Source organism: Stegostoma tigrinum, chromosome 24, assembly GCF_030684315.1.
Source record: "Stegostoma tigrinum isolate sSteTig4 chromosome 24, sSteTig4.hap1, whole genome shotgun sequence".
Classification (NCBI taxonomy): domain Eukaryota; kingdom Metazoa; phylum Chordata; class Chondrichthyes; order Orectolobiformes; family Stegostomatidae; genus Stegostoma; species Stegostoma tigrinum.
In genome coordinates, this window is record NC_081377.1 from 27,974,503 (window position 1) to 27,991,897 (window position 17,395).

At 41.4% G+C, this 17,395-nt stretch overlaps 1 protein-coding gene across 9 annotated transcripts in view; it reads left to right on the plus strand.

The window, feature by feature from the left end:
* LOC125464882 (phosphatase and actin regulator 4-like) overlaps nucleotides 1-17,395 on the plus strand; it is a 150,916-nt gene that overhangs the window by 94,843 nt on the left and 38,678 nt on the right. For 8 of the 9 annotated variants that reach the window (XM_059654313.1, XM_059654316.1, XM_059654314.1 and 5 more), the window contains one exon: nucleotides 14,308-14,475. In XM_059654313.1, coding sequence (XP_059510296.1) covers nucleotides 14,308-14,475 — 168 coding nt within the window. Of the gene's footprint in view, nucleotides 1-6,125; nucleotides 6,249-14,307; nucleotides 14,476-17,395 lie in introns of those variants that run through there. The other variant, XM_059654311.1, reaches the window with a different exon arrangement.

Consider the following 17,395-nt stretch of genomic DNA (forward strand, 5'->3'; position numbering starts at 1 on the left):
CAGACAGTTGCCCGAGGCTGGAATTGAACCTGGGTCCCTGGCGCTGTGAGACTGCAGTGCTAACCACTGAGCCACCGTGCCGGTTAAATTGGATTGTAGAGCATTCAATACAGAATGTCAAGAGGGTAGCTCTGCAGCAGTGAATTCAAAGACTTTGAAGAATGGATGCTAGTTTTGAGCGTGGAGAGATTCGGGATTAGTTCGTTGAGGCAGTTGGCAATGTTTCTTTAGAATCTGTCAACATTTCCGCAATAGAAAGGGAAATTAGCAAGTATAAAACTGAGATAATGGGAACTGCAGATGCTGGAGAATCCAACACAACAAAGTGTGAAGCTGGATGAACACAGCAGGCCAAGCAGCATCTCAGGAGCACAAAAGCTGACGTTTCAGGCCTGGGTCTAGGCCAGCTTCACACTTCGTTGTCAAGTGTAAAACTGAATACAGTTTGGATGGTCTGGATCTTACCAGTCAAGTCTCAGTCAAGAATAGGGGGAGCTGGTTCTCAAGCATTTTTTGAACAATGGGATAGTACTCATATGGGGAATTTTACAGGTATTGAGTTGGCCTGTGCAGTTAAGCTGAGGGAAGAGCCCTCCTGCAGCCAGACATTAAAAAGAAATCCCCAAACGTAATGGTAGCGTCCTGCATTGGTTCTTTGTTTCCAGCAGCCCTGTGCCAACACCTCCCCCTTGAGGAGAGACTCTGCAAGCCCAACAACATTGTGGCTTTGGTTGCTTTACAACTTTCTGCTTGTTTATGGAGTCAATACACAAGTGTGGAGGGTGGTAGAATGGAAGAGGTTCATAGGGAAATGGGGGAAGAGGATGTGATATTGCAATGCCTTGCTATGCTTGAACCAATTTTTCAATTTTAACATGGCAGCAGACTGACCTCGACTGGTAGCTGATTTAGGTGATTCCTGTTGTTGTCGCTTTGCAGCATTTAGCCTATGTTGGATTTCAGAAGAATGCGAGACTCTGAGGATATGTTGTTCTTTAATAGTACATATGCAACAAAAATAGAAGTTGCAAATTCTGAAAGAAAGAGTGCAAAATGTTGCAAGTGCAGAGCAGATTGCAGGCTGAAAGAGAAGGTTAAGGAGAATTTCTTTACCTGGGGCAGTGAGTCTTTCAAATTCTCTAGCCCAGCAGGCTGGTGAAGCTCAGTCACACTTGCAGCATGTTCAAGACAGAGATTAATAGATTTCCTGATGTGAATCCAAGGGATGTTGGATTGTGTGGGAAAACGATACCATGGTAGATTATCAGCCGTGATCTATAATGGCAAACCGGCTTGAGGGGCTGAATGACTAGATGTACTAAATAAAACTGAGAAAAATGTGGATGCTGTAAATCAGAAACAAAAACAGAAATTGTTTAAAAAGCTCAGCAGGTCTGGCAGCATCTGTGGAGAGAAATCAATTTACATTTTGGGTCGAGTTACCCTTCCTAAGCGCTGGTAGCTAGGAACATGTCAATTTATATGCAGAAGATAGAGTGGGGTGAGGAGTTCAGGGGTAAACAATAGGTGGAAATAGAGCTCAAAGAGAGAAGAGAACAGTTAGACAACGGAGTGGATAATGATCTGGCTCGGAGAGGGGATAGCTATTAATTGGGACTGTTCATGGCTAACAATGGGTTGTGTTTAATAGCAGACTATGTGATAATAAGGCCTGGTGTGTGGTGGGCTTGAGGGTAAGGACAAAGGTGAGCTCAAGCCGTAGAGTTATTGAACTCGATGTTGAGCCCAGAAGGCTGCAGGGTCCCCAAGTGGAAAATGAGGTGACTTGGGCGTGCTCCGAGCTTAACAATCCTGTAGGGCTCGTTCGTTATTATAGTGTATGGTAAATGTGCATAAATTTGATTTTTCATTATTTGTTCAAGAAATCATAAGGGCTTCTGGCAAAGTCGTTGTTTGTTGTGCTACCTAATTGCTTTTGGTTTGGAAGGTCATGGTGAGCAATACTTTTTGAAATGCTGCAGTACAGCTCATGCTGTTGGGGAGAGTGTTCCAGGTTTTTGACCCAATGACCGGATGGTGTGTGTCTTGGAAAGAAACTTGCAGATTGTGGTGTTTCCATGTGTTTTCTGCCCTGTTCTTCTGCCTAGTAGAGGTTGTGGGTTTGGAAGTTCTTTAAAGATAAAGAATGATAGGCATTGCTGTGTCTTGATAGTCTGTGTACGATATCTGGGCTGGCAGAAAATATGAGAGATCAGATCAAGTGTATATTAAATCAGGACTGTTCTTAAGTTTAGTAACTGTGCATTCATTCTGACTGTACACCTTCATTCCTTTCCCCTTCCCATATTCGACGTCTGTTCCAGCAATAAGACTCATTCAGGTGTAAATTTGTTTGGAGAAGTTGATTTCCAAGCTACTGTTTATTTAAAACTACTTCTTAAAAAATACTGTGGTTTGAGGGGATAGCTAGTTATTCAGATTCAAAGTTCAATGCAGCCTCGATGTTTGAAAGTTTTGTATTCTTTCCGATCTTCAAACTTCTCCCAGTTAGTAACTTCTCTCACATCCATCCGCCACATAGCCCACTATTTCCTCAGTTGGTGTATTGAAGGTCCTGTCCATGATTTGATTGCCTTTTGAGTTTAAGTGCTCCATTGCACTTGATCTTTCCTCTTCAACCCTTCTTCTGCTTGTGCTCTTCCATTGCTCCATTTCACAGCCCACCCTTGTTCACCTATATTGCCTACATGCTAGAACCACCTTAACTTCAACATTTTCTCGTTCTCAGGTGACTCCATGGTCTCCCTGCGTGCCTATCCCTGGAACAACTTTCAGCTCTACAACTCTCCCAGATCTCTTTGTCGTTTCAATTCCATCTGTTTGCTTATCTCTGACTTTAATCACTATTGATGGCTATACCTTGGTTTTCCATGTCCCTAAATTCTGAATATCTTCCCAAAACCACCTGTCCTTTTGGAGTTGGTCGCTTCCTCTCAGATACACTGGTAGAAGTGTTAAGTTTGACAAACCTTTAGTCCCTTCTCCTAGTGTCCCCTAATATTGCCATATATGGCTAGGTATCAAATTTAGTTAATGTGCTTTTAAAAGTGAAAGTTAGTGTACTTTGCAGAGTTCTGGGGAAAAGAGCAAAAAGCTGGATTTGTTGTCCATCTTACACAGCAGAAGCTTAATGGGTTGAATGGCCTGTTTCTGAACTGTAGTATAATGTAATTATGATTATACACAACTCGTGTTGATGATGAATGATAATGTATCTCCATCCAGGATAGTTACATTTGCCTGTTGCCTCTTGGCTATAACTTGGGAACCAACAGCATGCAGGGTGAGATGTGTAAAACAGTTTATCAAAGCTGAAAATTAAAAGAGCTGGTGGAGATCAGCTGGCAGAGATCGGCAGACTCTGGCGTATAATACTGATATTGGCCACAGCAATGATCGATTTGTTGTTTTAAAATAAACCATCTGATTCGTTAACGTCCATTAGGAGGGGAAATCTCCCATTGTTAATGTAGGTCCAGACCCACAATGATGTGGTTCATACTTGGGCTGCATTCTGAAATAGCCTAGGAAGCTACTCATTTTAAGGCACAACCCCATAGCTTTTTCATTGCTAGCAGTGAGTGCCAAACCGAAAGCTGACATTTTAAAAAGAACCTGCTTGTCAGGCTCTACCACAGATGGACTGCACACTGTAGACCGAAACAACAGGATGAAGGAATATCCATTTACATACAGAGTTTTATGTCCTCATTTTACGTAGCAACTTGGAAACACTGGATTATGTTTGCCGTATGGACATCCTGGAATTGTTGATTTCAGAGGTCATTATATGCCCAGCAAAAGTCCCACAAACAAAATTGGTGATTAAAATCTGTTTTTGGTTTTTACTGACAGAGGTATGTTGGCATGGAGCCTAAAGGAACTTCCCAGTTCTTGTGCAGTAGCAATCTTGAGATGTATTTTTATTAGTATGAAACTGAACAGGTCAGAGTGCGCCACTGTTTGAAATCTGAAAAGATTTGTACCACTGCTATGCAGCACACACTTAGTATATTGTCAGCCCTCCAGCAGTTTCTTGGCTCTGTTCTACTTTGTTCCCTCGACCCTACCCCTCTTTGCCCGGCTTCCTCAATAGTGTGCATTCTGCCTCACTGAACTCCCTGACTGGTCCCCCCACCCTCTCCTCACCTCAGGCTGAAGAACATAGGTTTTGCCACCCAGGAAGCTTCCAGGTCTATCATTGCCTTCTATCATCTGAGGGTAGCAGTTGGTTGATTCCAGTTTTAAGCAGCTTTGCCAGGTTGTGGAGGTAGTTGTAAATCAGCAAGTTCCCAGTATCCATCCAGTAACACTAGTACCGGTGTTTATCTGCCTACATTTGGACGGAAGCACATGTTACGCCCCTCATTATTAGGCTGGTGTTTGCTCTATTTCTGTTACTAGGCACACATGCTCTTTGCTTGTTTCAGTGAAGACAGGAAGAAAATAATTCCCTGTAATATTGATTGACTGCTTATTCTATTACTGTATCTGGTTTTGCCTTGCTGATGCATAGAACTGTTCCACGCAACGTGTAACCAGGAGAGTGAGCTCAGGGCTCTCCATATTATGCCCAGACTTTTTTTTGGAATGGTGTAGATTGACACATTTTCTTTTAACAGTATTGTCCCATTATGAAGGGTAGGGATGGCGGAGTGTGGCATACATAATTTGTTGGCCCTGTAGCTGTTTCAACGGTGTTGTGCCCTGTTCCTCCATCTCCCATTGCTGCACCCTCCCCGCAAGGTTCTTTTAACAGTTGCTGCCCATGTCTTCTGGATTTAATCCCCTCCCCCTTTAACCTCTGACTTCAAGTAATCTGCATTGAGGAATGATGGGCATTCATCTGAGAAGGGAAGTAGTAAGATTACCTTATTTATGAAGGCAGGGCAGCCCTCAAGGATTTAAAATGAGTCAAGCTGTGAAAACTTTGTAGTTGCTGCATGGTTGTACTTTGTTGAATCAGTCTAGGACACCCGACAACCTGCCCAGCTATAGTTCAGAAAATTAGCACTTTAAAGAACCTTGCATATTTCGATCGGATGAATCTCTGCTCTTACGAGTACCCGCTTTGAGTCCCCCCCTTCCAATTCCCTGCTATATATTCTGTGTATTTCTCCTCCTACACTTGAATCTTTTGTGATCAGGTGCCTAAGAGTCAGTTTTTCTTTCTTCATCCCCTTTTTTAAAAGGTGCTGTATAAATGTTGGGTTTGCTTTTCAAAATAATGAAATGGTATACTTTTCATCCACCCAGAACTGATACCAGGAACTTTGTTTTAATGCCAAATCTGAAAGCGGGCACTTGATACAATATGGCAGTCTCTCAGTAATATATCAGCCTGTCAGTCAGCCTTGAAGAATGCAGTTAATTTTTTAAAAAATCCTTTTGTCTTCCTGTACCCCTCTCACCTTTCAAAATCCTCCTGAAGTGCATGCCATCAAATAAAAATCCCTGAATTATACATTCATCCCATTTTTCTAATTCCTGTTTGCTTTCATAAGAAAAACTTTAGAAGTTTAGACTGTGATGACCGCACACTGTATGCAAAGGTGATCTTTGTTTTAAATCAAGGCATGAATGTACAGGAATCTTTATAAATGTGCTAGCTTCACCGTGCCCCGATACTGCCTCCAGCGTCAGCCCCCGCCTGAGTGTTTCAGGGTGGGGACAAATATAAAAATAATGAAACTCATTAACGACAGGATTTAGCACATAGGTACAAAAATACTCTTTCGGATCAAGGCACTGAAGGAGTTGGTGTTTGGTGCGTTTGTTGCAGGCTCTGGGTACAATGGAATGTTTACGCAAGAGTTCAGTGGTGGATGGGAACACAGATACACACACCCGTGGATTCTTGCACAGTCACAAGCAGACCCACAGCCACAGTGTTAGCAGCAGCATCAGCACACTACTTCTGAATTTAATCCCCTCCCCCTTTAACCTCTGACTTCAAGTAATCTGCGTTGAGGAATGATGGGCATTCATCTGAGAAGGGAAGTAGTAAGATTACCTTATTTATGAAGGCAGGGCAGCCCTCGAGGATTTAAAATGAGTCAAGCTGTGAAGTGTGACACTTTGTCGGGGCTGTATCTGTCATGTGGCTCTTAATTTTCTACGTTGACTGTGATCCTGAGACTACATGATTATTAAGATAAATAGCAGATGAAGAAAGTTTAGAATGGGACAGGCTTCCTTTGCTAAGGTGCCTGAGGCAGCCATTAATGGTAAGTGCTGTGTGATAGTGAGCATTCTATTTACTGAGGTGATATTACACCATTCTAGTTCAGGTGAACTGATATGGCGATAGGAATTTGAGGGCTGAGAAAAGCTGCTGTATCAGATTACACTTGGTATGTCTGCAAAAGAAGTTAAGATACACTTTTGGATCTTTTGTAAATTGTACTTTGTGGTGCTTGCAGGCTTAGAGGTTCCACAGGTTTTGTAAGTAGGTGAGAAAGATGTTTTCGCAAAACATTTTTATTTATATAGAAAACAAATGTTCTCCCTCAGCCCTTGTTGCACCAGCATGCAAGCGGTTCGCTTTTCTCATACCATTTAAATTCTATTAATTTGCCTGTTCCCTGAATTATCCTATTCCCCAATTCTGGCCTCTTGCACATCCATGGCTTCCTTCGATCCCCAGTTGCTGGCCATGTCGTCTTCACGTGTCTTGCTGCTAAGGTCTGAAGTTTCTCCCTTTAAAACTTGCCACCTTTCCCCCTTTTTTAAGATTCTTCTTAATACGCCCTTTTTTGACCAAGGTTGCTACCTGAACTGCAAGGGAGTAACAAACAGAAAACAATTTACAGGCTGCGTTTCTCTTTTCTCACCAGGTCTCTAAGATTATGGTAAGTTTGGATGGAGTCGGCAGTTTCCATTCCAATTATCTCCTAAGGTGGCACTCATTTTAAAAAAATTAACAACATTCCTGTGAAGATTTTGAAAGGCTTTATTATGTATATGTACAGAATAGTTGCAAGTTATTGCATCATTAATAAAACGTAATGAATGAGGAGTAATCAGTTTTTAAAGCACAGACCAAGGCCATCTCTTCAAAATTGAAAGTTTACAAGAGGAAAAAGTTTTATTCATCACAGTCTAAACAGTTAATTGCAACCTCCCCTGGGCCATGAAAGCTTTGTTGTGTAGATTGGTTTCCATTGCAGTTTCTGAAAGTGGGCCCCATCCAATGTCATAGTAAAACGGTCATCACCTCTGAAAAGATTCGGAGGTTATCAGCTTAAAATGACGGATTTATGGGGCATAGGTTTGAGTAACTTTTAGCCTTAAGTTTTGTAAATATAATTTTTTAAAAATTCTGAATTTTTTTGAGCATTATTTCTTGATGCTGTGCATTCTTTTTGAAAGAACTTCAACTGTTGACTTTTAAACAAGTGCTTAATATGAAGTGACAATAGATATTAAGCAAATAATCTGACTCTTCTGACTCTTGAATACAGTAAAAATATTTAAGTGAGTGTTTAGGTTATTGAAATTAGTGCAGGAAAATGAAAGAAAGTACGTGGGAGGTGAAGGCAGGTATTTAATGATGGTAGGATTTGTTGCTTTTCTGAGTAGGATTGACCCTTTTGCAGGGCAACATGTTTCCAAGATCTTTTGGCCCTGATTTTCTAACTTTCCTGCATGGTGTTCCTGCCAATTCCTTCACCTTTCCCTACCTGCCATCGTTCTCCCTCACGTCCACAATGATTTGTAAGAAAGACTTGAATTTGTATTAATAGCTTCTTTCACAACTTCGGGTTTCCGCTAGGTGCTTCACAGCCAACGTAGTACTTTTGAAATGCAGGTACTGATGTAATGTGAGAAATGTAATAGCCCCCAGTTGGTGCGCATAACTGATCAAATAGACTATTTTGACTATATTTGTAGAGAGATAAATATTGGACAAAATATTAAGGAGAAGAATCCTTTCTCTATAAAATGTAGGAGCAGAAGTAAACCATTCAACCCATTGAGTCAGCTCTGCCATTTAATGAGATCGTGGCCAACCTAGTAATCCTCAATTCCATGTAACCGTTGATTTCTTTTTTTATCCCTCTTCAAAATAATGTGTTTTACAATAAGTTTTAACACACTCGGGTGAGCCTCAGTTTAACTCCTGGTACTCCAGCTGCCTTTTGTCCTCCCAGGTGAGCTGAGGGCAGTTATCACTTTGTGGTGCTTATGGTGTATAAGATCACTTTACTCAGAACAGGTTCCATATAGACTTTGACTGGGAATGGAACACAAGCTTGCAATGTAAACTGGTAAGCTACCAGTTTACATGCTTATATTGATATCTGGTAATCAATTGGTAGTGTTTACAACATAAACTTTGGTTATTTCAATAACATCAGTGATAGAATACAGTGGTGGCCAGAACAGCGTTAAAAAGCATCCCCCACAACAAATGCAAGTTAGTGTCATGTAGTCATGGAGATGTACAGCCTGGAAACAGATGCTTCGGTCTTCCTCGTCCATGCCAACCAGATATCCTAAATTAGTCCAGTCCAATTTGCAAGTGTTGCCAATTCATCTGCACCCTTCCTCTTCATACATCCTTCCAGATGTCTTTTAAATGTTCTAATTGCACCAGCCTCCTCCATCACCACCTCTGGCAGCTTGTTCCATACATGCAGCACCCTCTGCATGAAAAAGTTGCACCCTGGGTCCCTTTTAAATCTTTCCCCTCTCACCTTAAACCTATGCGCTCTAGTTTTGGACCACTCTACCCCATGGAAAAGACCATGGCTACTCACCCTATCCATACCCCTCATGATTTTATAAACCTCTATCAGGTCACCTCTCAGCCTCCAATGCTCCAGGGAAAGCAGTGCCAGTCTATTCAGCCTCTCCCAGTACCTCAAACACTCCAACCCTGGCAGCATCCTTGTAAATCTTTTACGAAACCCTTCAAGCTTCACAACACCTTTCCTATAGTAGCAAGACAAGAATTTAACTCTGTATTTTAAAAGTGGCCAAACCAATGCCCTGGAAAGCTGCAACATGATCTCCCAATTGCTATATTAAAGTGTGTATGGGAATGTTTAGAAGCAGTTTATCTTTAAGTATTTATCAGCTGTCTGGTGTTCTTGCCCAGTTTATTGTGAAGTCAGCCATTCTTGAAGCGCGTCCATATGTTCTGCCTTTCGACCCTGTGATCATCAGTTTCAACCCTACGTGAAGTACAATTCTGCTTCTTTTCTGGTGAGCAGTTGTGCTACTACAGACTTGAGGATTGGAACTATTTTTGTAAGAATAGGTAGCTATGCTTCTTTCAAAGCGGCGAGATTTTGGCGCCAGAGATTAAGGAGTGCATGCATCATTTTGACTGATAATGTTATATGTGTAATATTGTGCCACTTGTAGTCCCCCATGTGGTTGGTTGTATCATACCCTTGATGAGATCTGCAGAGACATTACAATCAGATGTAGTTGACAAAATCCTTAGCCAAGATAAGTAAGTGTGGAGCTGGATGAGCACTGCAGGCCAAGCAGCATCTTAGGAGCACAATAGCTGACGTTTCGGGACTAGACCCTTCATCAGAAAAGGGGGATGGGGAGAGGATTCTGAAATAAATGGGGAGAGAGGGGGAGGCGGACCGAAGATGGATAGAGAAGATAGGTGGAGAGGAGAGTATGGGTGGGGAGGTAGGAAGGGGATAGGTCAGTCCGGGGAGGACAGACCGGTCAAGAGGGCTGGATGAGGTTAGTAGGTAGGAAATGGAGGTGCGGCTTGAGGTGGTAGGAGGGGATAGGTGAGAGGAAGAACAGGTTAGACAGGCTGGGACGAGCTGGGCTGGTTTTGGGATGCAGTGGTGGCAGGGGAAATTTTGACGGTGGTGAAATCCACATTGATGCTATTGGGCTGCAGGGTTCCCAAGCAGAATATGAGTTGTTCCTGCAACCTATGGGTGGCATCATTGTGGCACCGCAGGAGGCACAGGATGGACATGTTGTCTGAGGAATGGGAGGGAGAGTTGAAATGGTTCGTGACTGGGAGGTGCAGTTGTTTACTGCGAACCGAGCGTAAGTGTTCTGCAAAGCGGTCTCCAAGCCTCTGCTTGGTTTCCCCAATGTGGAGGAAGCTGCATCGTGTACAGCAGATGCAGTATACCACATTGGCGGATGTGCAGGTGAACATCTGCTTGATGTGGAAAGTCATCTTGGGGCCTGGGATGGGGGTGAGGGAGGAGGTGTGGGCCAGGTGTAGCACTTCCTGCGGCTGCAGGGGAAAGTGCTGGGTGTGGTGGGGTTGGAGGGGAGTGTGGAGCGTACAAGGGAGTCGCGGAGAGAGTGGTCTCTCCGGAAGGCAGACAAGGATGGGGTGGGATTGTAGATGGTGGTGGAGTCGGATTGTAGATGGTAGAAGTTGATAGGGTGGTATGTGAGGACTACGGGGATTCTCTTGGGGCAGTTATTGCAAGGGCGGGGTGTGAGGGATATCTTGCGGGAAATGCGGGAGACACGGCCAAGAGCGTTCTAAACCACTGCGGGGTGGGGGGGAATTTGCAGCCTGCTTAGCCACTTGGTTTGAAGGAATTAGTCCGTTTACTTCAGACAAATAGAAACATAGAGGTGACTAGATCATAGCTATGATATTGGAGACCGTACTAGTTGGTTCATTATTTCAATTCAAGAAAAATGGGAAGGAATGAGGACTGAATTTAAACAATGCCTGTGTAGAAAGAGGTGGAATGTCAAGCAATTCTTTCTCGAGAATAAAGCATCACTGGAATACATTCCCAATTAGTAATATGGATGTTAACAGTAGGTCACTTCTTGCCCAACAGTTTCATGTTCATATAAATAGACACTCCATGCACATTCACTTCCTCAGACTTCTCTATCTCTCTCTCTCTCTCTGTCTCTCCATGCACACACTCTCACTTTTTTCTCCCTCTCTCTTTTACACAACCACACACAAATCTGGAATTGAGTCCATGGTGATCATGAAGCATTTTCAGAAAAACTCATCTGACTCATTGACGTCCATTTATTAACAATAAACTTTGGCCTTGCCAACAATGCCCACGTTCCATCAAAGAATTTTGGGAAAAAAAATAGACTGAGGGCAGGACTGAGTAAATTTTTGAAGGCTGATTTGAACAGGTAACATAGAGAAACTTTGGTAGGCAGTTTCAAGGGCAGACATAGAATTAAAAAAGTAAGAACAGGGAGTCCATTATGTGGGAAAATGCTCGGAGGCAGACACTTGGCTTAAAATGGATGCAGCCAATGCGTCTAAGTTAGGTTAATTGCAATCAGCAATGAACTCAAGTTGAATTGAAAGGTTGTGACATTACAGCACTTCTGTATATCAACAAAAACACTGGATGATGTAATTTATCCTGTGGCTTTTCAAGGGAAAACTCAAAGTGCAAATTGACTGCTGTATTTGACTATTTTGTTCATGATGAAATATTTAGGGGTGTCTTAAGGGTGTATAAGATGCTATCTGTTAGTTCTTGAAGATAATCGAAGGAAAAGTTAGTCTTGAGAAACAAACTGAACACCTGGTGCAACATTGATTAAGGCCTGAAAATTGGATAACACCTTGGGATAGAACATGGGTGTGTGATTTTTTTTATTGTTTTATACGCTACATGCACACATGTAACATGAGCTTGCTTTTCTCTTCTGTTTTATATGATCCCAGCTGATGTTATTACTGGACAAGTCCAAACCCAGGCAGAAATCTGGTTTGATTGATCGTGTTTTTTTTTGCTGCTTTGGTTTCACCGGGCTGTCTTTCAATGAAACACAAGCATACAATACTGCAGATTTGGATTTAATAGTAAAACAAATTGTTGTGCAAAAGAAGTGATGAAATTGAAGAATGTCAAATATGATACACATTGAAGGTTATGAAACATGATAAAATGCAACCTCATTAATCCCAACAGCAATTCATCGCAGTATTTGAACATAAGAATTCCTTTCTCTTTTTCTCACATACGTGTTAACTTGACTGTAGCTTCAATTTCCAGTCACAAAAATCTGATAACCTCTTCCTTGATTTTGTTTTAAAATCTGAGCTTAGCTTTCTTCAATTTCGCATAACCCTTTCAGGGTTTTCATTAAACACTTATGGTCTGGGTCATTTACACTAAACTCCTTACTGTGAGGTAACCTCTTAGCAATACTAAACTAGTTCCCTCCCTTAGCAGCAACTATTTTACAGCTTCAGCCGTGACTTCAGAGAACTGCCCGACTGAAACTTAGGGGTACTTCCCCTAGACCCTCAAAATTCTGGAATCTTCAGTCTGAAACCATAATGCACATCACTGTTTGCTTTGTTTGTTCATAAATTCTCCCAATATAAACAAATCTCCAATACTCTGGGAGGCTCCTGACTAAGTGTTTTAAAAGAAATCACAGTGGCTATAGCAATACTTACAAACTAATTTTTAAAACCCATATACCTCTAGCTCAAAGTTCAAAAATCTACAAATAAATGCTACTAAAATATATGTAAATTATGCCTTGCATTACAGTATGTAGCAAGAGTCTTTTGTTCAAAATCACCAAACTTTTTGTGGGGTGCTGTGGGGGTGGAGTTGGAGGGGTTGTTGTCAGTGTTGCAGTATCCAGCAGCAAGTAAACTGATTTTCATTTCCCAATATTATAGAATCAGTTTCCCTGCCTGCATATTTCCCCAGTGTGGGATTTGGCCTGTCACCTGTTGGCAGGTATTTTACCATCCAGAATCAAAGGAGTTTGCAACTACAGAAAACAAACCAAAAGTAAATACAACTGAACAATGTTGGTAATTGGGATGATATTTTGTCTCTTGTCTCTTGATTCTTGAGCTGTAATCACCTTTCAGCTGCTTCACTGCAAGCTATATTTGCTGTGACAGTGTTGACGTGGGAACTTTGAAACCCGGGAGCAACTACATCCTGCGCTGAGGAAAATTTCATTGGAACAGTTCAATTCATAGACAGAACAAGACTGTAAATGCTTCCATAATCAGCTCTGCAGGAATGTATTGTGAAAGGATTTCCCCCTCTGCAGGATTGTTTAAAATAAACTGTGTATGGAATACCAGGAAGGCTTATCTGGGGAAAATTCATGTACAGGATATCTTTGAAATATTTTTGGATCTCACTGTGGGAAAGCTGGCAATGGTGAATTTCTTAAAGATAAAAACTCAAATCTTTTCGGAATTTGCACTTGTTTAGTAACTTATATATTGTCAAAATTTAATTTGATTTATTCAGCAACATGAATAAGAAGACCTCCCTGCTGCTTTACTTGAGGATATTATCAAGTCTAAAGAATATGAGCCTTATAGATTAATGGCAATATTTCGTCTTTACAAGAATTATTCCATATTTGTTGTATTGAACATTCTACCAAATATTGGTGTAACTGTAAATAATTGTATGTGGTCATTTACCTTTGGTGGAAACATGAAGTCCTCTTTGAACAGAGTAATTGTGACTAATATATACATACTGAATTTCTAAAGAAGAAAATTCCCTATCAAAAAAGGGTCTAGTAATGATAGTGAGAAGTAGTACAGTAAAAGGATGTTCATCAAAAGAACAATCAAAAGATCTGATTGGACCAGTTGAGCTGAATGATGTGTTTCTGTGCTGTATGATTTAGATTTAAAATAATACATGAATGTATTAATTGTGCTCAATAAACCAATGTACCCCTCCCTCTGCTCCCTTCCCTTTTTTAAACTCACTCATTCCCCTTCATTGCCACCTACCCGAAATGATCAATTTGTGCTGAAAGCTTTAGTTAATACATAAGGAGGTAGTTTTTGGGTGGAGTTTTCCATTGCCCTCTGCATGATTACGCTCTTGAATAATGGAACTTTAATTTTACCTCATCAGGCAGACTAAATCCTACCTACCTTCCAAGTGATTTCCTTATTGTGTTAGGTAAATGCAAGCCAGGTTTATGCATCCCTATCCTTATAGTTTATCCTTTAGGGCAGCATGGTGGCTCATTGGTTAGCACTGCTGCCTCGCAGTGTCAGGGTCCCGGGTTCTATTTCACCCCTTGGGTGACTGTCTGTGTGGAGTTTGCACGTTCTCCCGTGTCTGTGTCCTCCGGGTGCTCCAGAGATGTGCAGGCTAAGTGGATTGGCCACGCTAAATTACCCGTAGTGTTCAGGGATGTGTAGATTAGGTGCGTTATAGGGGGAACTCATTCTGTGCATAATAGCCCAATCCAGGTTGCAAACTCTTTTTGTTATTTGATTCTTTTCCCTCTTTTTGTACACTGGAGTGTAATTGAATTTTATTTTCTAATGGTTGCATCTAGCTGAGGAAGGGGAGCAACATCTGCCAGTGGACTCAGAGAATGACGTCTCTGGTTCGAACACACCAACTGCACGGAGAAGAGGAAAGTTTCCAGGTTTTGGGAAAATATTCAAACCATGGAAATGGCGGAAAAAGAAAACCAGTGAAAAGTTCAAGGAGACATCTGCAGGTAAGCAACTGGGATTTTTATTTTTAAATTTAAGGTACAATTTTATAAGTCTAAGCTTAAAATTATTTCACTGATTCTGCTCCCAAAAAGGTGATGTACATTCTGTTGACTTAAATGGTGAAAATTGATTCTATTCTCTCAGCTGTTCACTGGCAGATAAATGTTTTGTGGGCATTCAAGGTAACAGGATCAAGCTCAGTTGTTGTATCCTCCTTAGCCAGACAGCCTACCAGTATTCACCAGCTGATCTGACACCTGAAGAGAACAACTGTGCTGGAGATGCCTCTTGGAACTGTATCCCACCAGAAATGACCACCTACAGGAAAAGAAAACAGAATTTAGTGAGCAAAGACAACAAATTGAAGGAAAGCATTTTCGGTTTGATTGGGACCAATAAAAATCCAAGAAGAAGTCAGCACAGATGGATGTCATTGAGTCATCATACCCATCGCAACGTCTTGATTGAGCTATCCGATTAGTTGCATTCCTTTTGCTCTTTCTCCATAGCTCTTCAAATTTCTTCCCTTTGAGAATATATGCAATTCTCTTTCGTTTATGGAGGTGTTTCTTCCTGATACCCTTGGTTCATTTGCCAGTTGCCTTAAATATCTGTTCACTGTTACCACTTCCAGAGGCAGAGAGTCCAGCTTCTCTTGATTCTTATCAAAACTGTTCCTGATTTTACACATGCCTATTGAATCCAATCGTAAATAATTCAACATTCTCCAGTCTTCCTGCACTCAGCTGAATCCCTGATGCAATTATCGTCAAAATTTGCATCTTCACCAAGGCCTTGACATCCTTGTGAAAATGCCAAGCCCTGAATTGAACACCGATGCTCTAGCTAAGGCCTGAGTGTTTTGTATACCATTCCCATTACTGCTTTGCATTTCTTCTCTATTCCTTGACCATTGAAGCCAACAATTCTGCTGTTTTCATGCCATTTCTCATCTTTTCTTGCAACTGTCAAAACTTTGTGTGCATGCGTACCCTCTAAGTTTGTACCATTTAGTCAAACATCTTCCTTCGCTCTTCTTCCCAGAATGTAACACTTTACAGTTGTGTTAAATGTCATGTGCCTTGTGTCCGCCCATTTTTCAAATCTGTTGATAATGTTCGAAACATTAAATCCCATAGTATTCAAGGCTGTGGGCTTAGTGTGGGAAAGTGGGATTATTATAACTAGTGTTGTATTTTTGGCAGTGCAGACCCAGTGGGCTGAAGAACCTCTCCGTACTAGTATGATTCTGAACTTTCCTACTGCTGCCATTGTTTGCTGCATTTCGGTTTCTCAGATAGCCCTCAAACTTTCATAGCACACCCTGTAGAGCAAAATTCAGATTATTAATATATTGCTGAAAAGAGCAGTGATCCGCCTACCTGGGGACCACCAATACGTATATGCACACACCTGAAATGAGGAAGAATTTCTTCTTTGAGGTTATAAATTTGTGGATTCCTTTGCCACAGAGGGCTGTTGAGACTGGGTCATTAAGTATATTCAACATTGAGACAGGCAAGAGTCCTAATCAGTTAAGGAATCAAGGGATTTGGGGTAAAGGCAAGAAAGTGGAGAAGTTGAGGATTAGCAAATCAGCCATGACATCATGAATGGCAAAGTGGGCTGGGGCCTGAATAGTCTACTTTTGATCCTATGCCATGTGGTCTTAAATAAGACGTAGCAGTTCAAAAAGGTGGCTGCACCCACCACCTTTAATGAAGTAAGGAACGAATCCCAGTCTAACAGTGGCATCTCTGCATCATGGCAATAAGGAGTGGATGACAACTGCTTGCCAGGAATGTCCATACCTCATGAATGAAAAGAAGAACTCTCTTTAGTTTGAAACAGTGACTGAAACACCTGCAGTGTTCACCAAAATGCATCTGTTCCGTTCTAGTAGCAGCTCTTTCCAAAGAGTTGTCAGTAGCTGCAGTTACCAATTGGAATAGAGAATCTTGTGGTGGGAAGCGTGCATTTTTACAAACTAAGCTCCTTTATCAAGGAACTTGGGTGATAAAAACAAAGACTTATATTTCTAATCTGAGAGAACTTAGCAGGTCATACAGTTTTTGAGAAGAGACAAATGGCTATGTTGCACTTGGGCCACTTGTGCACAAAAATCTAAGACAACACTCTAGTTCGGCACTGAGGTAGACTTGCACTGTTAATGTGCTATCACTTGGATATTTCGTTAAATTAAGACTGCCCCCTCTCCAGCGCATGCATGTACACATACAAACACACACAAGCATCAGTACAAAGGCCTCAACTATTTTGACCTATATTAATGGCTTGGATAGAAAGTCTGACAGTATTGTAGCTAAACTAGTTGATATACAAAGGCAGGTAAGAAAATAAATTTGAGGATACAAAGAGTCTGTAAAGATATAAAAGTGGGTTAACTGAGCAAACAAACATTTGGCAGTGTAAAGGGGGAAACTGTGAGGTTGTCCACTTTGGCAAGAACAGAAAAGCAGAATATTATTTAAATGGAGAGAGATGACAGAATACTGAAATAAGGGGAGGTCTCGTCTGTCCTTGTACATGAATCTCAAAATGTCAAAATGTGTGTGCAACAAGCAAAAGGAATGGTGATCTTCATTGCAGGGCGAATGGAATATAAAAGCCTTGCTATATCTGTACATGGTCTGGGTAAGAGTGCACCTGAAATAGTGTTCTGGTGTCAAATTGGAAACCAATCAGAAAAGTTTCATTTGTCTGATTCTAATGGTGAAGTGGTTTTTGTATGAGGAAGTATTGAGTAATTTGGCTGAGAGCATTTGCTTTTGTGGGAGAATCTAAAACTAGGGGTACAATTTGAAAATAAATGCTTTCCCATTTAAGACAGATGCAAAATTACTGAGAGATCATCATTCTTTGGAATTCTGTTCCCACAAGAGTAGTGGACGCTGGGTGATT